Consider the following 22,176-nt stretch of genomic DNA (forward strand, 5'->3'; position numbering starts at 1 on the left):
TTATAAACAAGGATCATTCATTAGAACAACCACGTTTGGCATACCTGGGCGGCTCAGTGATTGAGCATCAATCTGCCTTTGGCTAAGGGCGTGATCCTGGGATTAAGTCCCACATCGGGTTCCCTGCAAGGAGCCTGCTTCTCCCTCTGCCTGTGTCTTTGCCTCTCTCTGTCTCTCATAAATAAATAAAATCTTAAAAATAAAAAAATAAAAAAACATGTTTGTTGAGCATGTACTATATGCCAAAAACCAGGCAAAACCCTTAACATATATGATTCCATTTTATCACAACTAAGGGATTGATATGACTCTGCCCATTTCACAGATGAGAAAACTAGGGCACAGAAATTTAAGTAAGTTGTCCAAATCACATAAGTACTTACTGTATGAAAATGTAACCCCCAAGTCCATGCTCTCATGAACTCTGATAGTGTATTTCACATTGTGAACCATGTAACCTGTTGAATAGGAGATGATTCCAAAGTGTACAGCAAATATTCAGTGATACTAAACCACATGGTAGAAAGCAATCCTCTTTCAATTCTTCCAATACCATTTATATTAAGAAGAAGGCTTGGTAAGCTAAGAGGATGCCTTGAGTACCCCTCTCACATGCTTTTCTTTTTCTCCCTTTGTACAATGGTGAGAACAAGGCCTTAGGCCCACAGGCTTCTTTCTGTAGGCATGAGTATCCAGTAGAACTTAATACCACTGTTTGATTTTTATTGTCTTTATTTTTGAAGTTACTTTCTTTTCATATTAAGAGATACTGGTTTTTCCATTATACTGGCAAAGTTTCCTTTTAAACGAAATTTACTTAGGGACACCAGGGTGGCTCAGTGTTTGAGTCTCTGCCTTCAGCTCAGGGCATGATCCCAGGTCCTGGGATCAAGTCCCCCATCAAGTTCCTTGTGAGGACCCACCTTCTCCCTCTGTCTATGTCTCTGCCTCTCTCTCTCTTTGTCTCTAATGAATAAATAAATAAAATATTTTTTTAAAAAATTAAAATAAATTTACCTAAGTAAAAAACCATGAAATGACTCAAAGAAAATATTGTTGCTAATACAATGGACATAGACTGTGGCAATGGCTACATGACGCTGTGAATGTAATTAATGTCACTGAATTGTATAGCTATAATTGGTTAAAATGACAAATATTATGTTATATATATTTTGCCACATTTTAAAAATTGGTTATGTAATATACCAAAAAAACAAATTTTATACTTTAAATGGGAGAATTGCATGGCATATGAATTATATCTCAATAAAACTGTTAAAAAATGAAAAATATAAATAAGTAAATAAATAAATAAATAAATAAATCTGTTGTTTTTTTTAAGATAAACCAAAATCCATGTTGATGATTCTCAAATGACCAAAGTTTCAGAAACTTTCTTTCTGAAAAAAGAAAGTTTCTCAAATGACCAAAGTTTCAGAAAAGCTGAATTATATTATACTGTTTCTCTTATGTTAAACTAAATGTATTAGTGATTCTTAAAATAAAAGTGAAGGGAGGAATGGAGAAAGAAGGCCTGTAGCATAAACATGTTGAATTATTTCCCCCAAGTTTTAGATGAAAAGGAAAAGAAAGCAAACAAAGAAAGAAACTAAGGAGACACATTTCAGTTGAGAATGAAGGCTTTTCACCAACCTAGCCCCAAATGGAATGAAACAGAAATGATCATTAGGGCCAGTCCAATTGGGGTCATTGGGGAATGCGTGTCCGTGGGCTGGAATAAAATAGGAGGTGATTATCAATTGTGTCCAAGATTTCTAGTGCAGTTGATCAAGGAAAGAGTGAAGAAAAGTCAAAGATTTCTTGGAAGAATACAGAAATGAATAGCCACACAATGTAGGTGGCAGTGTCCATGAAAGAAAGGGGCCATGTTCCCTCTTCATTTGCATCCTGGGTCAGGGACCCAAATTTAACCATCACACAGATGAGGCTGGAACATAGAGAATTGCCTGAAGTCTGAAGAAACGTCCAGTGGCTTTCCCACTCAAGATGAAACTTCTCAACTATTACAATTCTCACCTATCCTTCCCAAGCCACCATGATGAAACTGTAAAACAAAACAATGTCTGAAAGCCCGACATAAAATGTTCTGAAGCCTGAGCTTCCATATCACCTAGCAGATATCTACTGATCGTGTCTGACATGGGACCCACCAGGGAGTACCAAAAGTGTGTCCTCTGTAGTCTGGGCCTTAAGAAGTTTACAGCTGAAATGGAAAGAGGAGGCTCCATGTGGAAAACCTGAGAGAACTATGGAAGCCCTTACCAGCAAGCACCAGCCTGTGTGGTAAGACTGTAGCTACAACTAAATCAAGTTAAGTTTCTAAGTGTTTAAAAAGTGCTGGCACAGGAAAAATTGAACAGAAGTCCAGAGAGTTGAGACAAACTTCCTGAAAGATGAAGGAAGCAAGCTGACTCACTTTAACAGAGTCAAATAGCATCTGGATGCTAAGATTACCCTTCGGTGAAAAAGGTACATTTCCATTTAAATTAATAAATAATTAATAATTCATTCCTTTATTCCTTCAATATACATTCATTGCTTATCGATGAATAACATATTCAAAGCCTATCCTAAGACCCCCCCCCAAGTAATGTAGGGGTGAGAATATTTCTGTCTTCCCTTACAATGGAGAGACCACACAGGTGAGAAACACAGGACAGTGTCTTTCAACTTCCAGAGACAAAGGAGAACAAGAATAACTTCAAAAAAAGCAATTATGAGGGATAAGTAGGAATTTATAAATAAAACACAGTTTATGCCCCCCAGAGGATCAAAGTAGGAAGGACATCCCCAAAGAAATGACAAGTAAGGCCTTGAAAGGCACAGAAAATGCTGACATGGGGGTCAGAACGACTTTCCTGGCAGAGGTAAAGGCATGATTAAGGGCACAAAGGCTTGACAGCAAATGATGAGTCTGAGCTACAGGAAGCAATGCAGGGGCACTTTCTATATGGGGTGAGAGGGGAAAGGGAACCTAAGGGTCAGAGAGAACCCTGAATGCTGCCATTCAAGGACTTTGGTTGTATATCAAAGACCTGTCAGCAAACACCATTCATGAGAAAAAAAAAAGCCTTTAAAACAGAGATTGAAAATAGAGCTTTATTTTTCTAAAAGTGGAACAACTTTGCTTGTTTTTTTTTTTTTTTAATAATTCCAGGGACACAAGCAGAATATGTCAGTTCTTTTGTCAATCTTGGTCAGAATCGAGAAGGGGAGTGGCTGACCACTCATCACACCCTGAGCAGCAGTGCCTCCAAATGTATAAAATAACATAAACTAGTGGCTAACAAGCTGTTACCAAGCCAACATCCTGCTCTATCTGCTCTCATGAGCAAATGAGATGCTATAATTAACCTTATGTCTGAAAGTATATCACAAGCATGGTTCACAAAATGCTTAGAAAAATGATTTGTAAGTAGACTAAACATTTCTCCTACCATGTATCTTGTTTCTAAGCTATTAGCTTTGAAAATCAGTGTCACAGTTATTATCATGTCCTTAGAAAGCACAAAGGGAGACCTCAAGGCTGGCTTCATCCTGAAATTCCGAAGGTGTGGATCCAAATGAAGGAGCTTTTGCTCCCTGCAAGAGCATATGGGTTCTGGGGTGAGGTGAGAGGCCTGTAATGGTGGGACTCAGGTTTTGAGTTTCAATAACCTCCCCCTAGCTTCCTGGCAAACATCAAGACTGCTTATTCATTTTAGTTATCACCCACGGGTCTTTCTTCCCCCTTGTTCATCCACCTTGGTTATGGGTATTGAATTTCCTGTCCGATGAACCCCTCTCACTTAAAAAAACTCCCAACACAATGACAAGTATACCCAACCTGAAGGTTACCAACTCCTGGCAAAGTCACATAGTCATCAGTTAGAATAATGGTAGCAGAGTCAGAGCCACCACATATCTTACTGGCATTAAAGTCAGAGGTGGGGGAAGTGACGATTATTTAGTGATATTTAGTGTGAGTTCATTGTCCTTGTCACCTTCATCATCCTCCCCCTCTTCCTCGTGATGCCAAAAAGGTAAGGAGGGCAGAGTCCTATCAGCATAGCCCTAACTCAGACTTTAAAGAAACCCATGGCGGCCACTCTGCCTCCCTGGAAACAAGGAGAAAGGAACAGAAAGGAAGAGCAAGAATCAGTCCACTCTCCCACAAGCCCATGCTGACTTCCTGAGCTTCCCAACACTCGCCAGCTCACCTGTCACAACCAACCTGCTTTGCCATCCAGATGTTCTGTGTCAGTTGCAGATTCCTGAGGCTGACCGGTTTCATTACACATCAGTGGATCTGCTGCACTAGATAGAGGGTTCTGGATCAGGACTCTACTTGTACATCAATGCCAATCTTTCCCAGCTCACATAGACAAGGAATCCTTTATCCTTCCTTCACCAGATAATTCCCCTGGTCCTCCTCAAGGTAATGAGCTAGGCAGGAGGAAGGGAGACCTCAGGTCTCTCAGATCTCTATCCAGCCCCCACCTAGTAGCTCTAAGTGAACTATTCAAAGTGTTAGTTTTGTTTTGCTTTAAAGCAAAAGATGACTGGCTCTTCCCTTCCCCTCCCCAACAGCACCCTACCTGCTCTTCAGCTTGAATAAAAATAGCCCCATAGCTGAAGCTGCCATGACAACCAGAGAGACCTTGACAACAGCACTCCTGCCCCCCAGCCTTACTGGGCCTCTCCAACCCTCTTCCAAGCTCAACCTTCAGGAAACTTCCCTGAGTACTCAAGCCAAACTACTCCATTCTCATCTGAGAAGCCAGGGGTTATCTGGAGTTCTCATACCACTCCGAGCCTCAGAAGTTTTAATGTGTTCTCACTTTGTCCTTTCAGTGTCCTCAGGAAGCTGTGAAAGAGGTCAGTATCTCCCACTTTGCAGCTGGAAAATGGAGCGCACAAGGACGTGAACTGACTCGTCCTAGGTCATCAGCAGCGGGTTTAATGGTAGAACGACATTTGAAAACTCAAAGATTCACATCTCCTAACCAGCTCCCTGTCTGAAGGAATGGTTGATCTCAAGAAAGCTAACCCCAGTGGAGAAATAATTCCTCCAGGGGAGCTGCTTCTGGCCACAGACAGAAGTCTTCTCAACCAGTCTCTGAGATAAATCTGGAAGTTACAGAAAGCCACCTCTACCATGGATCTGGCATCTCTGGGGATGGCCCAACCACAGCTTTCATGGGCCAAGTTTATCAAGATCCTTAAAAGCCCTGTTCATACCGGCATTCCAAAAGCTGTCACTGGGGAGAAGGGTCTCCACCAGGACTCTCAGAGCGGGAGGCTTGAAGGCCCCTGTTTCATCTTTCAGGAAACCCCAGTGTTGCTAACCAAGCAGGAGGTACCACAGCCCCCATGAAGGTTTCCTCTTTCTTCATCTCTTTCCGATACTTATAAATGTGCTTCCTCTCTCTATGTAAATTTCGTTCAAATGGCAGGACACAGGCTTGTAAGGAGGCCATTAATAACCACCCTTTAAACAGCCTCTTCTGAGTTTCCTGGTTCAGGAATCAATTCTAATCTAAACAGACATTGATGTCTGGATTTACTGGTGTGAGGACAGACAGATGGGCTTTGTCTGGGGCAGGCCACAAAAATGCAATTTATTTTCACCCAGCCAAGAACTGAGAGGCGAGAAGCAACTCTTTTTTTTTTTTTTTTCTTAAGATTTTATTTATTTGAGATAAAGAAAAAGAGAGAGAGAGAGAGCATGTACCAGTGAGGGGGAAGGGCAAAAGGAGAAGCAGACTGCTGAGCAGGGAGCCTGATGTGGTGTGTGATCCCAGGACCCTGAGGTCCTGACCTGAGCCAAAGGTAGACACTTAACCAACTGAGCCACCCAGGCATCCCTTGATAATAGACATGAGCTTAGGAAATTATGAAGAAAACTTCTTTCATTTTTCTTCTCTACCACCCCACTTGTCACACTTATAGGAAAGGCTGAGGTGAGGTTGACTTGTTCCCACTGTTGCTGACCACTAACATTCTACCCAGCTAGAACCAGGAAATTGGACTGGTCAGTTTCACTTTCCATTTTCAGGAGGGGTAACTTTCCTTCCTCACCCTGAAACACTGCATCTGGACTCACAGTAGGGTCAAGTTGGGGTAGGGGGCATGCTTCTCCTCAGCAATCGCCTTTAAGAAAGTACAAAACAACAAGATAGCACTCCAAATTCTGCTTAAATAATTATGGGCCAAAATAGAAACTCCTTTAACCCAGAGTCTGCTGACTGCCTCCCACCCTAGTAATTAGCCATTTCCTAGCAACATAAATGTAGCTGCTGGTGGGGTTCTGGAAGAGCACAGTCAGCAAAACCATAGGGGCCTAGATTCAACTCCCTCCACAACCATGGACTGGGTAATCATGACTCTTCTAAGCTTCAAATTTTCCTCTCCTTTAAAATGAGAATATTTATACTCCTGGCCTGCCACACAGGCTTGTTGGGATTAAGCGACAAAAGCAGAAGCCTTCGAAAAGCCAAAAAGTACCAAAGTTAAGTATTTGTTATTTTTGTTATTACTCATTTACTGAATGAGAGTTCTGCAAGATGAGTGCCCACGTAGAAATGGGCGGGAGCATACTTCTGCATCTGCCCAGAGCCGGCCCGGGAAGTGAGTGTTAGACGGCCCAGGGATGCTCCGGTAGCCAGAGACCTGCAGCAACAGGGAGCCAGCTACTCCCAGGCACGGGCAAAAGAGGCGTGCTGGGCCCACCAGCTCATCCAGTGAGGTCGTTCTCACCGGCAGCCGATGGCACTTTTTGTCAGCATGGAAGCCTGCATCCCCAGGCAGGTTAGACTCTGTGAGAACAGGCAGCGCGCTCGGGGCAGGGTGGCGGCGCAGTACGGCAGGGCACTCAGACCCCAACTCTGTCACTTCCCATCTGCCACTTCGCTCTCTGCCTCAGCTGCCCCCTGTGCACACGGAAACAGTCACACCACCTACCTCACACAATAGTTGTAAATGTATAATGAGCTGATTCACACAAAACGCCTCAAGAATACCTGACAGAGAGTAAGCGCTGAAGAGTTATTAGCAATTAGTATTGTTTATCTGTTGACCAAATTGTTCTTCCACTGGACCGTGATTCCTTTGAGGGCAGATTCCCTGACATTCATCTTTTAATCCCCAGAGCCTAGAACATAGTGAAAATCAATAAATGTTTCCTACGTGAAAGGCAAGACTGATCACCTAAGGAACTACCAGGGGGTAAATACAACAGGGAGGACCAACACTGGGCTCTGTGCCATAGGGCTTTTAGTGTGGGGTCTGGAGAGAAAGAGGAAATTGTCTGACACCCCGTCTCCCTCCCAGTTTATGCCAGCAGGCTGAGCCAAGCTGCCCTGGAAATTCCACATGGTACACGCACTGTGTTAGTCCAGGTCTTCTGAAAAGCAAACACTGAAATGGAGTTAAACATGCAAGGATCATATCAGTGAGAGTACCTGTGGCAGAAAAAGGGGAGGAAAGGTGGGAAACCCATAACATGGTCTGAGCCCAGATAAAGAAGAGGGGGAAGGAAGGATGGGTATAGGCGTCCTAGACCACTGAGCAGTCTAAGGAAACTTCTGCAACCTCTCGAAGAGTTCTCAAGCTGAAGGAGGCCACTGGAGGAGTCCCATGTCTGGGGGGGAGCGGGGGGGGGGGGGAGGCCACCTGTTACAGTATCCCTGCCGGCTGGGTTGCTGGCTGGGCGGGGAGCAGGGGGAGGAGGAGAGTGCTGCCAGAGCCTTGGGCAAATACCGGTTTGGGTTCAGAGCATAGGCCCTGGGGCCTCTGGTCAATTCTACTCAGGGGGAGGTCTGCCAGGTGCATTCTCACCATAGTCCTTAAGAGCATTGGATTTAGGGTCCAGACAAGCTATGTTGAATCCCAGCTCTTGCCAGCTGGTTACCTTAGGCAAGTTATTCAACCTCTCAAAGCCTCACTTTCCTTATTTGCCAAGTGGAAATTACAATTCTAACTTCTCAGGATTGTTACTGTTGTACATGGGGCCTGACATACAGTAGGTGCTTAATAAGAGGCAGCCGCCATTTCTCTATATTTACTACTAATAATGAAGTACTTCTATTAGCATTTAGGACACGAAAACAGCCCCCACTGTTGCATACTTGTATTTGAGTCTTGTGAGTCTACTATAGGGACAAGGGACATAAGCCTAGAACCATGGTTAGTACAAATTTAAACAACCAAACCAGTTTGTCTACAAATGAAAGGTCACAGGGACTTCCCTATTTGGTTATTTCCTGGAGGGGAGGCCAAGGTGGGTCATAGAGTGCCAGAAGCCACCTAGAGCCATTCATACCTCCTCTTCTCTTCCATTTGGTCTGCACTGTTGTCAGCCTGCCCCCCACCCCCACCCCCAGCTGTCTGCCTCCCAAGGAAAAGTGTGGTCAGCACACCTTTCTCCTCCAAGAACAGGACCATCTCTGAGCTCTGAGACACAGGACTCTGTAGTGCCACATACATTCTTAGCATCTGTTTGGGGACTCTTTGCTTGCCTTTGACCTTAATTGTTTTCCTAAAACCTTGGCCAACTTTCTGGTCATGTCATCGCCTGGCTTCTGCTGGCTTCTGGCCCCTACATCTGACTGGGGTCACGGAATGTCTGCTTGTGGGCCGGCTGCAACCCGAAGCACTTAACAGCTCTTTCAGCGCCCAGTCAGCCACCTTGAGGCTCTCCTAGCTTTGCGGACCCTCATGCCTCAGTGGCAGTAACAGCTAAGAGCCAATAAGGAAGAGAGCCCCCAGACAAACAGGAAAACACACTCTTACCTCTTCCACTGCCATTTCAGTGGCCTTTTTGCCGGCCTCCATTTCCCAGATGGTCACCAAAAACACACACTGGGATTTTGGTGGGGGAGCATGTCTTTAAAGGTATGACCTTCAGTTTTTCTCACTGAGAAGACTCAAAATTAAACTAAAAATATTAAAAAAAATAAAAATAAAAAATAAAAATAAAAAAATAAACTAAAAATATTGATTTTGTTTAATAATTAACAGCTTGACAGAACTGCTCACACAGTATCTCCCAGAATGATAAGTTTCCATTATACCGGGACTTTTTCAGGAAATTTTAACTTTCCTATTGGAGCTGGACTCTGACACAAACTGCCTTGTTTCAGGCAGAGGCTGGAAAGCCAAGGGCATAAAATAAAGGAACTGGCTGAACCTTCCCAGTGGAGCCGAACTGGGCCTTCCCACCTGAGGAAGGGGAAGGTCACTCTTTGGAGTGGAAGCAAAGAAAGCCACCCAGCAGCGAACGGACTGGCCTCTTGCTCACGTGGCCTCTTGTGTGAACACAGCCCAGCCCCGAATGCAGCTTCTTTCTCTCCTCTGGTTCCCCAGCCACAGCTAGGAAAGCGCGAGGCCAGCTTGACACAAGAGAGAGCCCATGTCCAGGACAGAGGATTCCTGTCACCAGGGAAAAATGCTGGCTGGGCCATCTTCTGCCCCCAGTACACACACAAATATTTACAAGCTTAGTAATTAGCTCCTCCACATCATCTTTGTCTCTTGCATTACATCAATTGCCTTTGCATTGATCCCTCTCATCAACTGAAAAATCAATCAGATTTGGTTTTCTTGCAAATCGAAATGCTTGAAAAATGATATCCTGAAGTAAAACCTGGGCATTCTCATACTTTGACTCTCAGGTCAACAACGATCCATTTAACCACCTGGCCCTGGTGAGTCATGTTCCCACTCCCAATTGTCCTCCTCGGTGTTAAGACAAAGTGGACAACACGACTTGATTTCAGGGGCCTGGTTCATCCCCAACACTCAGTGACGTCCCACCTGCCATGTGACCCTCTGAACTTCTGGGAACATTTCTCCCCAACAAGCCCTGTCTGGGTGAAGTGCAGGACAAGATATATAGCAGGAGAGCACACTTTCTGGTTCAGAATCACAGGTATGAGACCAACCTCCAGTTTTCACTGGTATTTTATATTTAATTATAGGAACCATCAGAAATTTAATCAACATTGGGATCAGAATCAAGAGTATAGGGATCCCTGGGTGGCTCAGCGGTTTGACCCCTGTCTTTGGTCCAGGGCGCGATCCTGGAGTCCCGGGATTGAGTCCCGCGTCGGGCTCCCGGCATGGAACCTGCCTCTCCTTCCTCCTGTGTCTTTGCCTCTCTCTTTTTCTCTGTGTCTATCATAAATAAAAATAAATAAATCTTAAAAAAAAAAAAAAAGTATACCCAAGTGACTCACATCTCAGAGGGGAAACAGGAGTGTTTGCAAATATCCTGCCAGGATGATAAATTCAAATGGAGAGATTGTGTGGCTTTTAAAGCACAGTCAACATTTTATTACAATTTTATATTTTAAAATAATAAAACATTTTTAAAATGTTTTTAGAAAATTTTTAGAAAAAATTTTAGAGTAATTTTAGAAAAATTATTTTTAGAATATGAACTATGGAAGGTGGACATCAAAGGGGGTTACAAAGATAGAAAAATGCCTCCCTGTAATCCACGTACCCCTGTGTCCACCACTTGGCCTTGCCCCTGGGCCTCTAGGCCCCTCCCTCTGGCAGCTCTCAGGCCACAGCCTCTGCTCTTTTTCACTTTTCCTCTCCATGCTGTAGGCCCTCTATATGTTGTGCTTTGCAAATCCAGCAGTCACAATATGATTTATTTCCCCTTTGGTCAGGGTTCAACAATCTTCCAAAAGTGGGGGTGGCAGACACAGACCCCTGGAGGAGAAGAGAAGAATGCTCACTCATTTGAAGTGGGCAAGGAGCACCTGGAAGGTTGTCATGCATAAAAATCTCCCCCACCTCCACATTCTACTAATAAAAACTTCATCTGAGTTATCATGGTGGGGATAATGCAAATGTCCTGAGGAAAGGTTCAGCTTCATGGTCACTCACACCTTAGTGAGAATTATTTTTGGATCTTAGATCATCCACGTTTGAACCATGCTAAAGAATCATTTAGACCAAAATTCTACCCAATATAGGATTTTTAAAAATCAGAGTCGACCTCTCTTTGAATACTGACAGTGACAAAGGCTCCATTCTTGTCTGCTTCACTAATGGATATTTCAGATTACCTGGGAAAGCTCATCCTTACCTTCAGCCCAATCCTGCACAGTCTGTTAGGATGGTTTGTGGCAAAGTAAAGGAAATCCCAACTCAAAAGCTTTTAACAGGTAAGGACATTTATCTCTGAGTAGAAAACCCAACAGTGGGAGCAGATTTGAGTGTTCAGCGACACAAGGGTTCGGCGACATCATCAAGACCCCAGCTTCTTCCTATTTCTCTATCCTAACATCCTTCAGCATGAGACTCATCCTCAGGTGGGTGGCATGACCGCTATGGTATCTGCAGGTTCACTTCAGCGACAGCAAGGTCAAGGGAAAAGAGAGAAAGATTCCCCCAGCCATGGACTCTAAACTCTTCATTCACTCTGACCTTTCTGACCGCTGTCACATGCATAATGACGTCACCGGAGGAATGTCATCCACTCATGGGCTCCACCAATCATCCAGGGGGGAAAGAATGTCAGAAACTCCACCATAACGCCCATCGTTCCTGCCAGCCAGGAACTTCCACCTTGAACAGAGTTCTCCCTTGCCTGCAACTCAGAACACAGCTGCAACTTTCCTCACAAAATGGCTCATCCAGGGTTCCAAATTCCAGGCTTGTCCTTCACTGAACACACTCTAGTTGGCCAGTTTCCCCCTAAAAGGGTGGCACCCAGAGTGAAACACCATTCTTGGTAGAATATAGTGAAATTATAATATCCTAAGACTAGGGAATGGTATGAGTGCAGCTTAATATTGTAACAGCTTTTAGTGGCAACATCACACTGTTGCTTCCTCATCAATCAAGTCGTCAAATGTAACCAGCAGTTTATTTTCACAAGTTATTGCCAAGCTGGATTTCTGTCATGCTGCACTACTAGTTGAATTGCCTTTATGGGCTTAACAGCAGAACTTAGGAACATCCCTATTGAACTAGACCAAGATAATTTTGAATAATGCCTTTGCCACTCAGTGTAATAACTACCCAGACATCTATACATGTTATCTGTGTATAAATCTATATTAGTTGGTGTTTTGTGCTCATCTCAGCCTATCTATAGTAATTCTATCAGCTAGAAATGTCTGGAGGCACTCACCTGGGCCAGGAGAGCTTCCCACAGACCTCTCCATTTCCAAACCAATGTTACAACTGGATGAACCCTTGTGGTTTTTATTATAATTGCAAGATGCCCTTCAGCAATGGCCATCAGGAAACTTTGAAAAAATAAACATGTATTACTTACAAGACCTGGAAATTACATAGCACACCTGTGGCCACACAGTGAGGTCACGGAAGAGAAAGAAAGAGAGAGAGAGACGGCACAGGTCTGGGGTTCTGCTTTTACAGGGTTGAGGGCAGGGCCCTGGCATTTTGCAAGCTTACCCTTTAATGGTGAAGTTAAAACCTAAGAATGGTTAATTCAAAGCAAGAAGAGAAAAGACAAGTGGCCCAAATGGTCAATTATCAAAATCAACAAAGGTCCTTAAAACAAAGGAGCCTCAGTGTGGGGAGGTGGCTATTTATCTAGTCTTGTGACTGACAATGTGTTTATTCCATAGAGCCATCCTTGAAGCGGATGCCTCTTTGAAATGAATGCCTCTGCAGTCAAAGCTTAAATCAGGCACTTAAAAAATTGTCTACACCTTGCTAGGGCTGCCATAACAAAACACCACAGACCAAGGGGCTTAAACAACAGAAATCTATTTCCTCATAGTTTAAGATCAAGGTTAGAAGTTTAAGATCAAGAGGTCAGCAGGTCTGGCTTCTTCTGAGGTCTCTCTCCTTGGCTTGCAGATGGCCACCTTCTCGCTGTGTCCTCGCATGGTCTTTACTCTGTGCATGCACACATCTGCATCCTAATCTCCTCTTCTTATATGACACCGGTCATACTGGATTAGAACTCATCCTAATGGCTTACCTCCTAAAAGACCCTATCTCCAAACACAATCATATTCTGAGATACTAGAGGTTAGGATTTCAACAAATGAACTTGGAGGGGGGAGGGAGAAATAACTGAGCCCCTCATAAATTTGATGTCTGTATATGCTCTAGGTCAGAGAAAAATTAGACAGGAAATCTAAAACCAGAAGCTCTGAAAATCTGCTAGCCACTCCTCCAATGATGAACATTAAAGACTGGGGGCAGCCCGGGTGGCTCAGCAGTTTAGCGCAGCCTTCAGCCCAGGGTGTGATCCTGGAGACCCAGGATTGAGTCCCGCGTCAGGCTCCCTGTGTGGAGCCTGCTTCTCTCTCTGCCGGTGTCTCTGCCTCTCTCTCTCTCTCTTTAAAATGTATATTTTAAAATATAAAATTGTAACTCTGTGTGTGTGTGTCTCTCATGAATAGGTGAATAAAATCTTAAAAAAAAATAAAGACTAACCATTAATTCAGTTACCTTCTCATTTTGAAGAGACAACTTTGACAAGATTTAAAAGAATGTTGAAGAGAAAGAATGTTGAAGAATGTTGCTCTGAAAATGGAAGCATTTCTAGTTGAGCAAAAAGACAGATCTTCAGGGTATTTCCATGTCAGAATGGGTCACTCTGGATAAAAGGGGGTTGCTGAGCAGAGTAATAATGGAGCAGCTCGAAGGAAAAAGAACCAGAAGGTTATCAAAAGGCAAATTTGGTTATTTCCCAACTTTACTTAGGACATGCACAGCAGCAACTGCTATCAGTACACTGAAAATTATCCTGAATGCCCATAGCATAGATCAACTATGTCTGTCTTCATTATTTTGGTCTGCAATTAGTCAGGTGTGCAATGATAATTTGGCATTTTGCCCAGAGACTTGAAGACCCTGTTGCTATAGATGTGATGAATGGAAAACAACTGTATGCTTTCTCAATCTTATCCTCCTTAAAAAATATACACACACAATTATAAATAATAAATAAATATATGGAGGGGGTACTCTTAGAGAAACTACACATAAATACTAAAGAGTTAGGAGGTAGCACTAAAGAGTAAGAGAGAAACAAATGCTAGTTGATCAGCTTGGTTACTCACTGATCCATAACTATTCCTTCTTAGATTAAATTGCTTAATTTAAGAGGCAAAAAAGCCTGCTTTCCAGGTGGATTTACAATTCTTATGCCTGAAAGCTTTAGGGTAACATGATATGATTAATCTTTCTGTTTTGTTTTGTTTTTTTTTCCTGTCTTCTTGCTCCTATGTACAAGTACTCAAACATTGGAAACTGAGGCTAGAAGGTCTACTAAGGTCACTCAGCCTAGATCCTATCTGGTGTTTGAACCACCTTTCCCACAATCAAATACCTATGGAATCTCTGAGTGGCTCAACGGTTTAGTGCCTGCCTTCTGCCCAGGGCATGATTTTGGAGTCCTGGGATTGAGTCCCACATTGGGCTCCCTGCATGGGGCCCGCTTCTCCCTCTGCCTGTGTCTCTGCCTCTCTGCCTCTCTGCCTCTCTCTCTCTTTCTCTCTCTCTCTCTCGAATAAATAAATAAAATCTTTTAAAAAAAAATCAAATACCTATTTAAAACCAGTGAAACCGACACACAGAAGTACAACTTTACAAGAGCTGCCTCCGCTCCAAGGAAAGCTCTCCTCTGAGGAAGAAATTGTCAAGGGAGAAGAAAAGCATCATTTTTTGTTCCATGCTCCAATTTGTACTGCCTTAGTCACTATTATGAGATTAGTCTGTGATGACATGATACCTGGGTGGGGAAAGAGCTGTGTGATCCCATCTTTCCCTCCCCCCACTCATTAATGGATGCTTTTTAGCCACTTCACCAACTGACACCAAGCCTCACCTCAGGTCTCCAATCAAAACCTTAGCAGGGTTTTACATAAACTGAAATTTACATTCAATCATCACCATAGCAACCATCACACAGCATTAGATGCAACTTTTCCCCCTTCTGATATAATCTTTTTTTAAGAGCTGCTTTTCAGTTGCAAATTCAAGCTATTCAGAAAATAAACATTAAAAATCTATTTTGAAAAAGTATGTTTAAACAGACTGCAACAAGGTTCAAAGAACAGGCATTTGAAATGGTCTCTAGATACGAAGCACCATATGCTTTCTACCTCAACTGATGGCTACATATTGAAGTCTCAAAGATTCAGCCATAAGCGGAGAATTGTTAAAATCAAAACAAGGCTTCACTCATGTGGCAACCATTCCTTGAAAGATTTCCCAAGATAACAACCATGAACTTCAGCAGAAAATTCTGCTAATTTCCAAAGGTATGTGTGTATCATGTTTAAATAAAATGTTTGACTATTCAATGTGCAATTGGCAAATCTGAAATCTTTAGGATTCACATGTTGACTAAAGAAGAGAATGAACTTTTTTCTTTTTAACATTTTTTTTATATTAGTAATAAATGCAGTGGAAACAAAAAAAAAAAGAGGAGGCTTCTCAATTGGGGATGTGGTTCAAGGACACGTGAGAGCATGCAAAGGTACTAGAGAGTAAGCTAGAGATAACAAGATTTGTTACCACCAAAGAGGCCTATTTTTTTCTTATTCTAGAGTACAATGCCACCAGTGGCCCTGAATATTTGCAGATGTCAGATATATCTTTCACATTAGAAAACGCAAAATAAGAGACCTTCCTGAAATTTTACTAAGACAAAAAAAAAGTCTATTTATCACACTAGTCCCACTAACAAATTAGTGAGCATCCACCCACCAGTGCGATCCATCTTATTCTCTTACTACTTAAAGTCCCAGAAAGTGGGCAAATTGGATGTACTGATAAAATTAAGACAATAAAATTAAGTCATTTTCCAAAAACCAAATAATCTGATCTTATTTATTTAAAGCCAAACCATAATGTATGATACTCCAATCATTCACTGATTCATTCATCAAATATTTATTGAGCACTAAATGCCACCATATGCTGAGAGCTGCATCTCAAAAAGATGAGTGAGACTTTGTCTAAGACCTCAGGATCTTTACTTTTCTAATTCCTTTGTATGGCAGATGTTTTAAGCCAAAATGTCAAGGAAATCGTAACACATTTTCTGAAAATGAACATTCACGTCTGTATCTGTATATAGGAGGTGATGCCCATCCCATGGCTGTGCTACTCATTTTAATGACACCAGTCTGGATACCAGAAACTAGGCTGATGAGTAACCACTGATTTTTTTTTTTTTTTTATTACTAAGACATAGAACTTATCAAAGGACATTCATTTTAAGATTTCTGAAAATTCTGTGACTTTTATTGAATCTAGAAATGATGCAACTTTGACACTTAGGAGATATAGCTGAATTCTACCCCAAGTGATAAAGAAGATTCCCCCAAATGCTCCTAACAGTCAGGTGTGAGAGGCAAGGAAAGGTAGTTCTTAAAGATTCTGCCATTCTTTCTCACGAAAGGCCAATGGCATAGCTAGTTAGGCAAAAGGGAGAAAGGGAGTTAATTTTCAAATAGTTGTTACAATATTTTATATGCCTAGAAGTAAGAAATATTACATATTAAGTAAGATACAGTGTATGAGAAAAGTGCTAGAGCAGGAATGTGATGCTGGTTTCATCTCAAGTGTCAACTCCAGTGGAATGAGGATAGATGCCTAGAACCCTGATTAAGGCCAATGCCGAGTCCAATCCCAGCTCAGTGAGAAAAATCACCTTGATCCATTAATAGTCTGATCTGGGATCAGGCAGTCTGCGTGGTCTGATACGTCCCGCTATAGAGGGAGCCTAGGCCATGCTGGAGAGGGAATGAGGAGATATAATGTCACTGAGTTACCTGGGAAAATATATAGAAATAATAATCATTTAAAAATCCCAATGCCTTCAAAAGCCAACAAACCTGTGTCAGCAATCTTTTTAAAAACTTTTTTTTTAAGATTTGATTTATTTATTCATGAGAGACACAGAGAGAGAGAGGCAGAGACACAGGTAGAGGGAGAAGCAGGCTCCATGCAGCAAGCCTGACTCTATCCCAGGTCTCCAGGATCACACCCTGGGCTGAAGGCGGCACTAAACCACTGAGCCACCCAGGCTGCCCCTCTTTTTAAAAACTTTGATGCACAACTGGCATAATTTAAGACAGAAGGATACCTTCCAAATGGCTGGCAAAGAGCCAACCAAATATATGCCATATTTTTTTTAAAAAGGTGCCAAGGAACATAAAAAAAAGGAAAACCTGGGCAGCCCGGGTGGCTCAGCAGTTTAGCACCACCTTCAGCCCAGGGCGTGATCCGTAATCCCTCCACACAGGGAGCCTGCTTCTCCCTCTGCCTGTGTCTCTGCCTCTCTCTGTGTGTCTCTCATGAATAAATAAATAAAATCTTAAAAAAAAAAAAAAAGGAAAACCTAAATATGATTACAGAAATCAGAGATCAGAGCATTTGGGGTGACACCCTGTGATACACCTGCCATGTTGCCAAGTAACAAGACAAGCTGAGAATGAGGTAAAAATCCTTTAGTGAGAGTTAAAGAACTTAACCAATATATGCATTGCAACCAACACCGGAGTTCTTGGCTTTTCATTTGTTTTTGCTCTTCTGAAAGATCAGTAGGAAGATCACAATCTCCTCAACACAACCTCCTGGTAATGACGTCGACATGTGGCTTCTGTGGTCAAAAGAAGCAAAGAATGTCATTTCAAGTATCTTAGAGCTATAGACTTACTGCTTTTGAAAAGTATAAATAAATATTCCACAAAAGCCACAAATTCGGCTTGTAAGTTATTTATGTCTTGATTTTTTTTTTTAGAGTTTCTTAGATGACCAGCATCGAATCTAAAATGATCCTAATGTGGTTATCGAGTGGTCATTCAATGGTCATCAAACTCAAGATGCACAAATCTATCACTGGTATAAATTAAGCAAAGAAAAATAATAAATTAATTAATTAATTAATTAATTAATTAAGCAAAGAAAGAATAGCCCCAATCTTCCTCATTCTGTTTGGGTCCTTGCAATTTGGAGAAGCAGAGGCTGCCAGGTTGTAGTTCAGCAAGAAACAATGCTGACCGTCCTCACCTGCACACATGCTCTGGTGCCACTTCCCAAGCTAGACTGATGGCAAACGACAGGCCTCATATCCCCTGCAATGGAAGTAACTACATCTCCTCCTTGCTCCAACTGCAGATGGAATTGTCACACCCAACATGCATTCTAGGGATAAAAAGCTTATTGAGCATTCAGCGCCAGGTACTGAACTACATAGAGGAGACTATCTACCGGGATACATTTTGTTTTGCAGCTTGCTTTCTATCTTTGCTCATAAACACACTATCATCTACTTCCTCTGCTTGTTTCAAAGACTTCACAGTCTTTGGATCAGAGAGATGTAAACATAATAACAACTCCAGAACAAAGAAAAAAGGTCAGCAATAGGAGAATACTACATTCACCATGGAAAGGGACAGAAAAGCAACAAAACTGGCTCTCCAGGGACACCTGGGTGGCTCAGCAGTTTGGCACCTGCCTTTGGCCCAGGGCATGATCCTGGAGACCCAGGATCGAGTCCCGCATCGGGCTCCCTGAAAGGAGCCTGCTTCTCTCTCTCTCTGCCCATGTCTCTGCCTCTTTCTCTGTATCTCTCCTGAATAAATAAAATCTTTAAAAAAACAAAAACAAAAAAAAATTGGCTCTCCAGATTTCCGTGTCTGAAGAAGGGCATCTTTGAGTGGAATCATTCAAAACATGTAAACAAAGAAGAGTTAATAAGCGTACGAAATTCATTTCCCCTAGGAAAGAAAGTTAACAAAAAACTTCCAATAGTTTTGTTTAAGTATTGGGTTGCAGGCTCATAGTACATAAAGTGAAATTAAGAACGTCTGCATACATCTCTGACTTTTTAAGGCTGATATCTCAAGAAATACCAACATGCCTTGAGATAGAATGTGGAGCAGGCTAGAGAACAGGGCTTAAGGGACAGGGAACAGTGTCTGAGCAGGCTGGGATGTAGCCATATGGGTATACATCAACCCCAAGAGCCCCCCGTTTACCTGTTTAATACACTGAGGGTATACACAGGACTTTCCCAAAGGACAGAAAGCTTCTGCCACTAACAACAGCAAAAATTGAAAAAATACTCCAATAAAACTGTAAATCAGCTGGGGATAGATGGTAGAAAACTTTGAACTGTCATATTAAGAAGTGGGGACTTCATCTTATTGTCAAAGTTTCCCCCATTTACATTTTTTAAAAAACCATTCTGGCATCTTGGTGGAGAGGTATAGATGGAAACAAGAAGCCCAATTAGAAGACAGCTGTCTATGTATGAGCTAGGATAAGAGGCTAGCTGCAAAATAAAATGTACACAAGAAAAAAAAAAAATAAAATAAAATAAAATGTACACAAGAATCTATAAAAAAATTTCCATGAATGTATATGTTGTAAGTTCACAGAAAAGGATCAATTGATTGAAAAATCAGTTGGAGAAAAATACGTATACGATTCTACTTATAATTTTTAAAAGGCCTGTTTTATAAGTTTATAAAAATGTTCTAAAAAGATACATTACCAAGCTTCTTATGGCAGTTACCTATAGAAGTAAATGAAGTTTTGGGGAAGTAGACAGAAATTTTTGCTTTTTCCTCTGTAGACCTCTGTTACAAAAATGTTTTATAACAAGCATGCATGATCTTTATAATTTTTAAAAGATTTCTGAAACTTAAAAAATAAAAGATTACCATAAAATAAAAGAGAGAGTTTCTGTGACAAGAAATGATCAGGACTTAAGACACCTGGGTGGCTCAGTGGTTGAGTGTCTGCCTTTGGCTCAGGGAGTGATCCTGGGGTACTGCTTCTCCCTCTGCCTATGTCTCTGCCTCTCTCTGTGTCTTTCATGAATAAATAAATAAAATATTTTTTAAAAAGAAAAAAAAAAAAAAAAAAAGAAATGATCAGGACTTAAAACCAAAGCAGTAGCCATGAGAATAGAAAGCAAGGAACAAACCTGGCAGACAGATGCTGAGAACACAGCAGACATGAGCCTCGGTGAGGCAGGGTGGGGACTGGGGGCAGATGAGGCCATGTGTTTCCATTCATCCTCAGTTACATTTCCTGAAAGTCCCATGAGTTGGGCGTTTCCACCACATTTTACAAGTAACGAAACAGAGCCTCCAAGAGCCCAGAGAAACTAGAACTCCCATCCCCTGATGCTAACATGGATTTCCTTCATATCCACAGCCCTCTTAACCTCCTTTTCCGTTTGTTTTTTTTTTTTTAATTTTTTTAATTTATTTATGATAGTCACACAGAGAGAGAGAGAGAGAGAGGCAGAGACATAGGCAGAGGGAGAAGCAGGCTCCATGCACCAGGAGCCCGATGTGGGATTCGATCCCGGGTCTCCAGGATCGCACCCTGGGCCAAAGGCAGGCGCCAAACCGCTGCGCCACCCAGGGATCCCTTAACCTCCTTTTCTGAATGCAAGTCCTGATCTGATGCAGCAGTAAGGCACTAGGGAGCGAGTTCTGACGACACAGGGTAGGTCATGAAGAGACTGGCAAGGCTGAACTGTGCACCTATTCCTGTTGAATAGTAAATCCCAGGCATACTTGGGTGGCTCTGTCAGAAAAGCAAGTGACTCTTGATCTCAGGGTCATGAGTTCAGGCCCCACAATGGATGTGGAGCCTACTTTAAAAAATAAAATAAAAAGGAATAGTAAGTCCCAGACACCTAAATTGACCTTTAACAGACGAATGCCCACTGGCCACCTTAGCTCAGGAGGATTCTTGAGTACAGCACCTATGTTTTCTACAGATTCTGTAATGCCTCTCCAGCACAAGCCTTCACAAAATTCACTGAGTGTTAAATAAATATATATTGATGAAAGGGCAGCAGGATCACCTAAAGCAAATGTGAAACTGCATTTGAGTCCTTATTTAGATCATGAGTGCTCTGAAAGCATTTTTTCCCTCAACAATTCAGGATGTAGGCAGTCAATGCACATTTGTGACAACTAATAATTGTGACCCTAGTGAGAGAGTAATTTAATAACTGTCATAAAGTTCCATCAGCTAAAAAGAGACTATAATATCTGTTCTCCAAGACTTCAACCAACCAACCAACCAAGCAAATAGTACTTACTGAGATCTCTGTGTGCCCACAGGGTGCTAGGCACAATGGAAAGTCCCATGGAATGACAGTCATGGGCCTAACTCCTAAGGAATTTACACACTAGCTGCAGAAGCAAACTGAAATTCAAGAAGTGATTAGATACATAGCATTACTTATGGATGTCCAGCAAATGAGTTCCATAGGAGTCCAGAGAAAGGGGAAACCATGGATACTGGAATCTAAGGAAGAGGGACTTGTGCCAGAGGCAAAGAACAGAGATGAAAAAGACAGGGCTTCCCTCCAGCTTCCTAGGAACGGAATGGCATTCCACAGTATCCATTACCGTACCCATAGCTTTCAAGCTATTCACTCCCCAGAATGAAGTGGCTGCTGGCCTGGACTATTTCATACCCTGACCACCTCTCTGTATGTTTGTGTGACAGGGAGGTATTGCAAATTTAGAAACAGACCCATCCCACCCCACACCCCTTATTTGTTCAATAGCCAACACTGTACATATGGGTCTTTGCTCATTCCAGCCAGCCATTATTCCCACCCACACCAGAGATGAAGCCTTTTATAAACATACCACCTATGATCTCCAGGTGATATAACTACCTATATAGTAAAGGGGGGTTGGTGGTAAGAATCAAAGGACAAGATAAACTGTCAGAGGAAATTAGCGCTTGACTCCATCTCAATACAATACTCATAGAGCCTATGGAAATGTACTAATATTTCATCAGAAAATCAGGTTGTAATAGGGATTCCGTTTCTCCTTTAAGTAGTATCTATTTACATTGAGCTGTATGTCCAACTGACATGGGAAAAGGCTCAGAACCAGGGTTGGCTCTTAATGAAGGAATAAGCAAACAAAAAGCAGAAACAGACCTATAATAAATACAAAGCAAACTGAAGGCTGCCAGAGGGAAGGGGGTAGGAGGAAGGGCAAAATGTGTGAAGGGGAGTGCCTTCCAATTACGGAATGAGTAAGTCACAGGGATGAAAAGTGTATTATTGGGGCAGCCTGGGTGGCTCAAGCGGTTCAGTGCCGCCTTCAGCCCAGAGCCAGATCCTGGAGACCCAGTATCGAGTCCCGCGTCGGGCTCCCTGCATGGAGC

General features: G+C 42.3%; 1 protein-coding gene across 3 annotated transcripts in view; it reads right to left on the minus strand.

Moving 5' to 3' along the window:
- The window catches only part of PIK3AP1 (phosphoinositide-3-kinase adaptor protein 1), a 118,413-nt gene that overhangs the window by 66,970 nt on the left and 29,267 nt on the right, over nucleotides 1-22,176 (minus strand). Inside the window, exon 1 of one of the 3 annotated variants that reach the window (XM_035707665.2) lies at nucleotides 4,238-4,680. The exons of the other annotated variants lie outside the window; for them this stretch is intronic. Within the exon in view, the coding sequence (XP_035563558.1) occupies nucleotides 4,238-4,304 (67 nt within the window). The 5' untranslated portion in view covers nucleotides 4,305-4,680. Of the gene's footprint in view, nucleotides 1-4,237; nucleotides 4,681-22,176 lie in introns of those variants that run through there. 3 annotated transcript variants of the gene reach the window in all.

The sequence above is a fragment of the Canis lupus genome, chromosome 28 (genome assembly GCF_003254725.2).
Source record: "Canis lupus dingo isolate Sandy chromosome 28, ASM325472v2, whole genome shotgun sequence".
In the NCBI taxonomy this organism is placed as follows: Eukaryota; Metazoa; Chordata; class Mammalia; order Carnivora; family Canidae; genus Canis; species Canis lupus.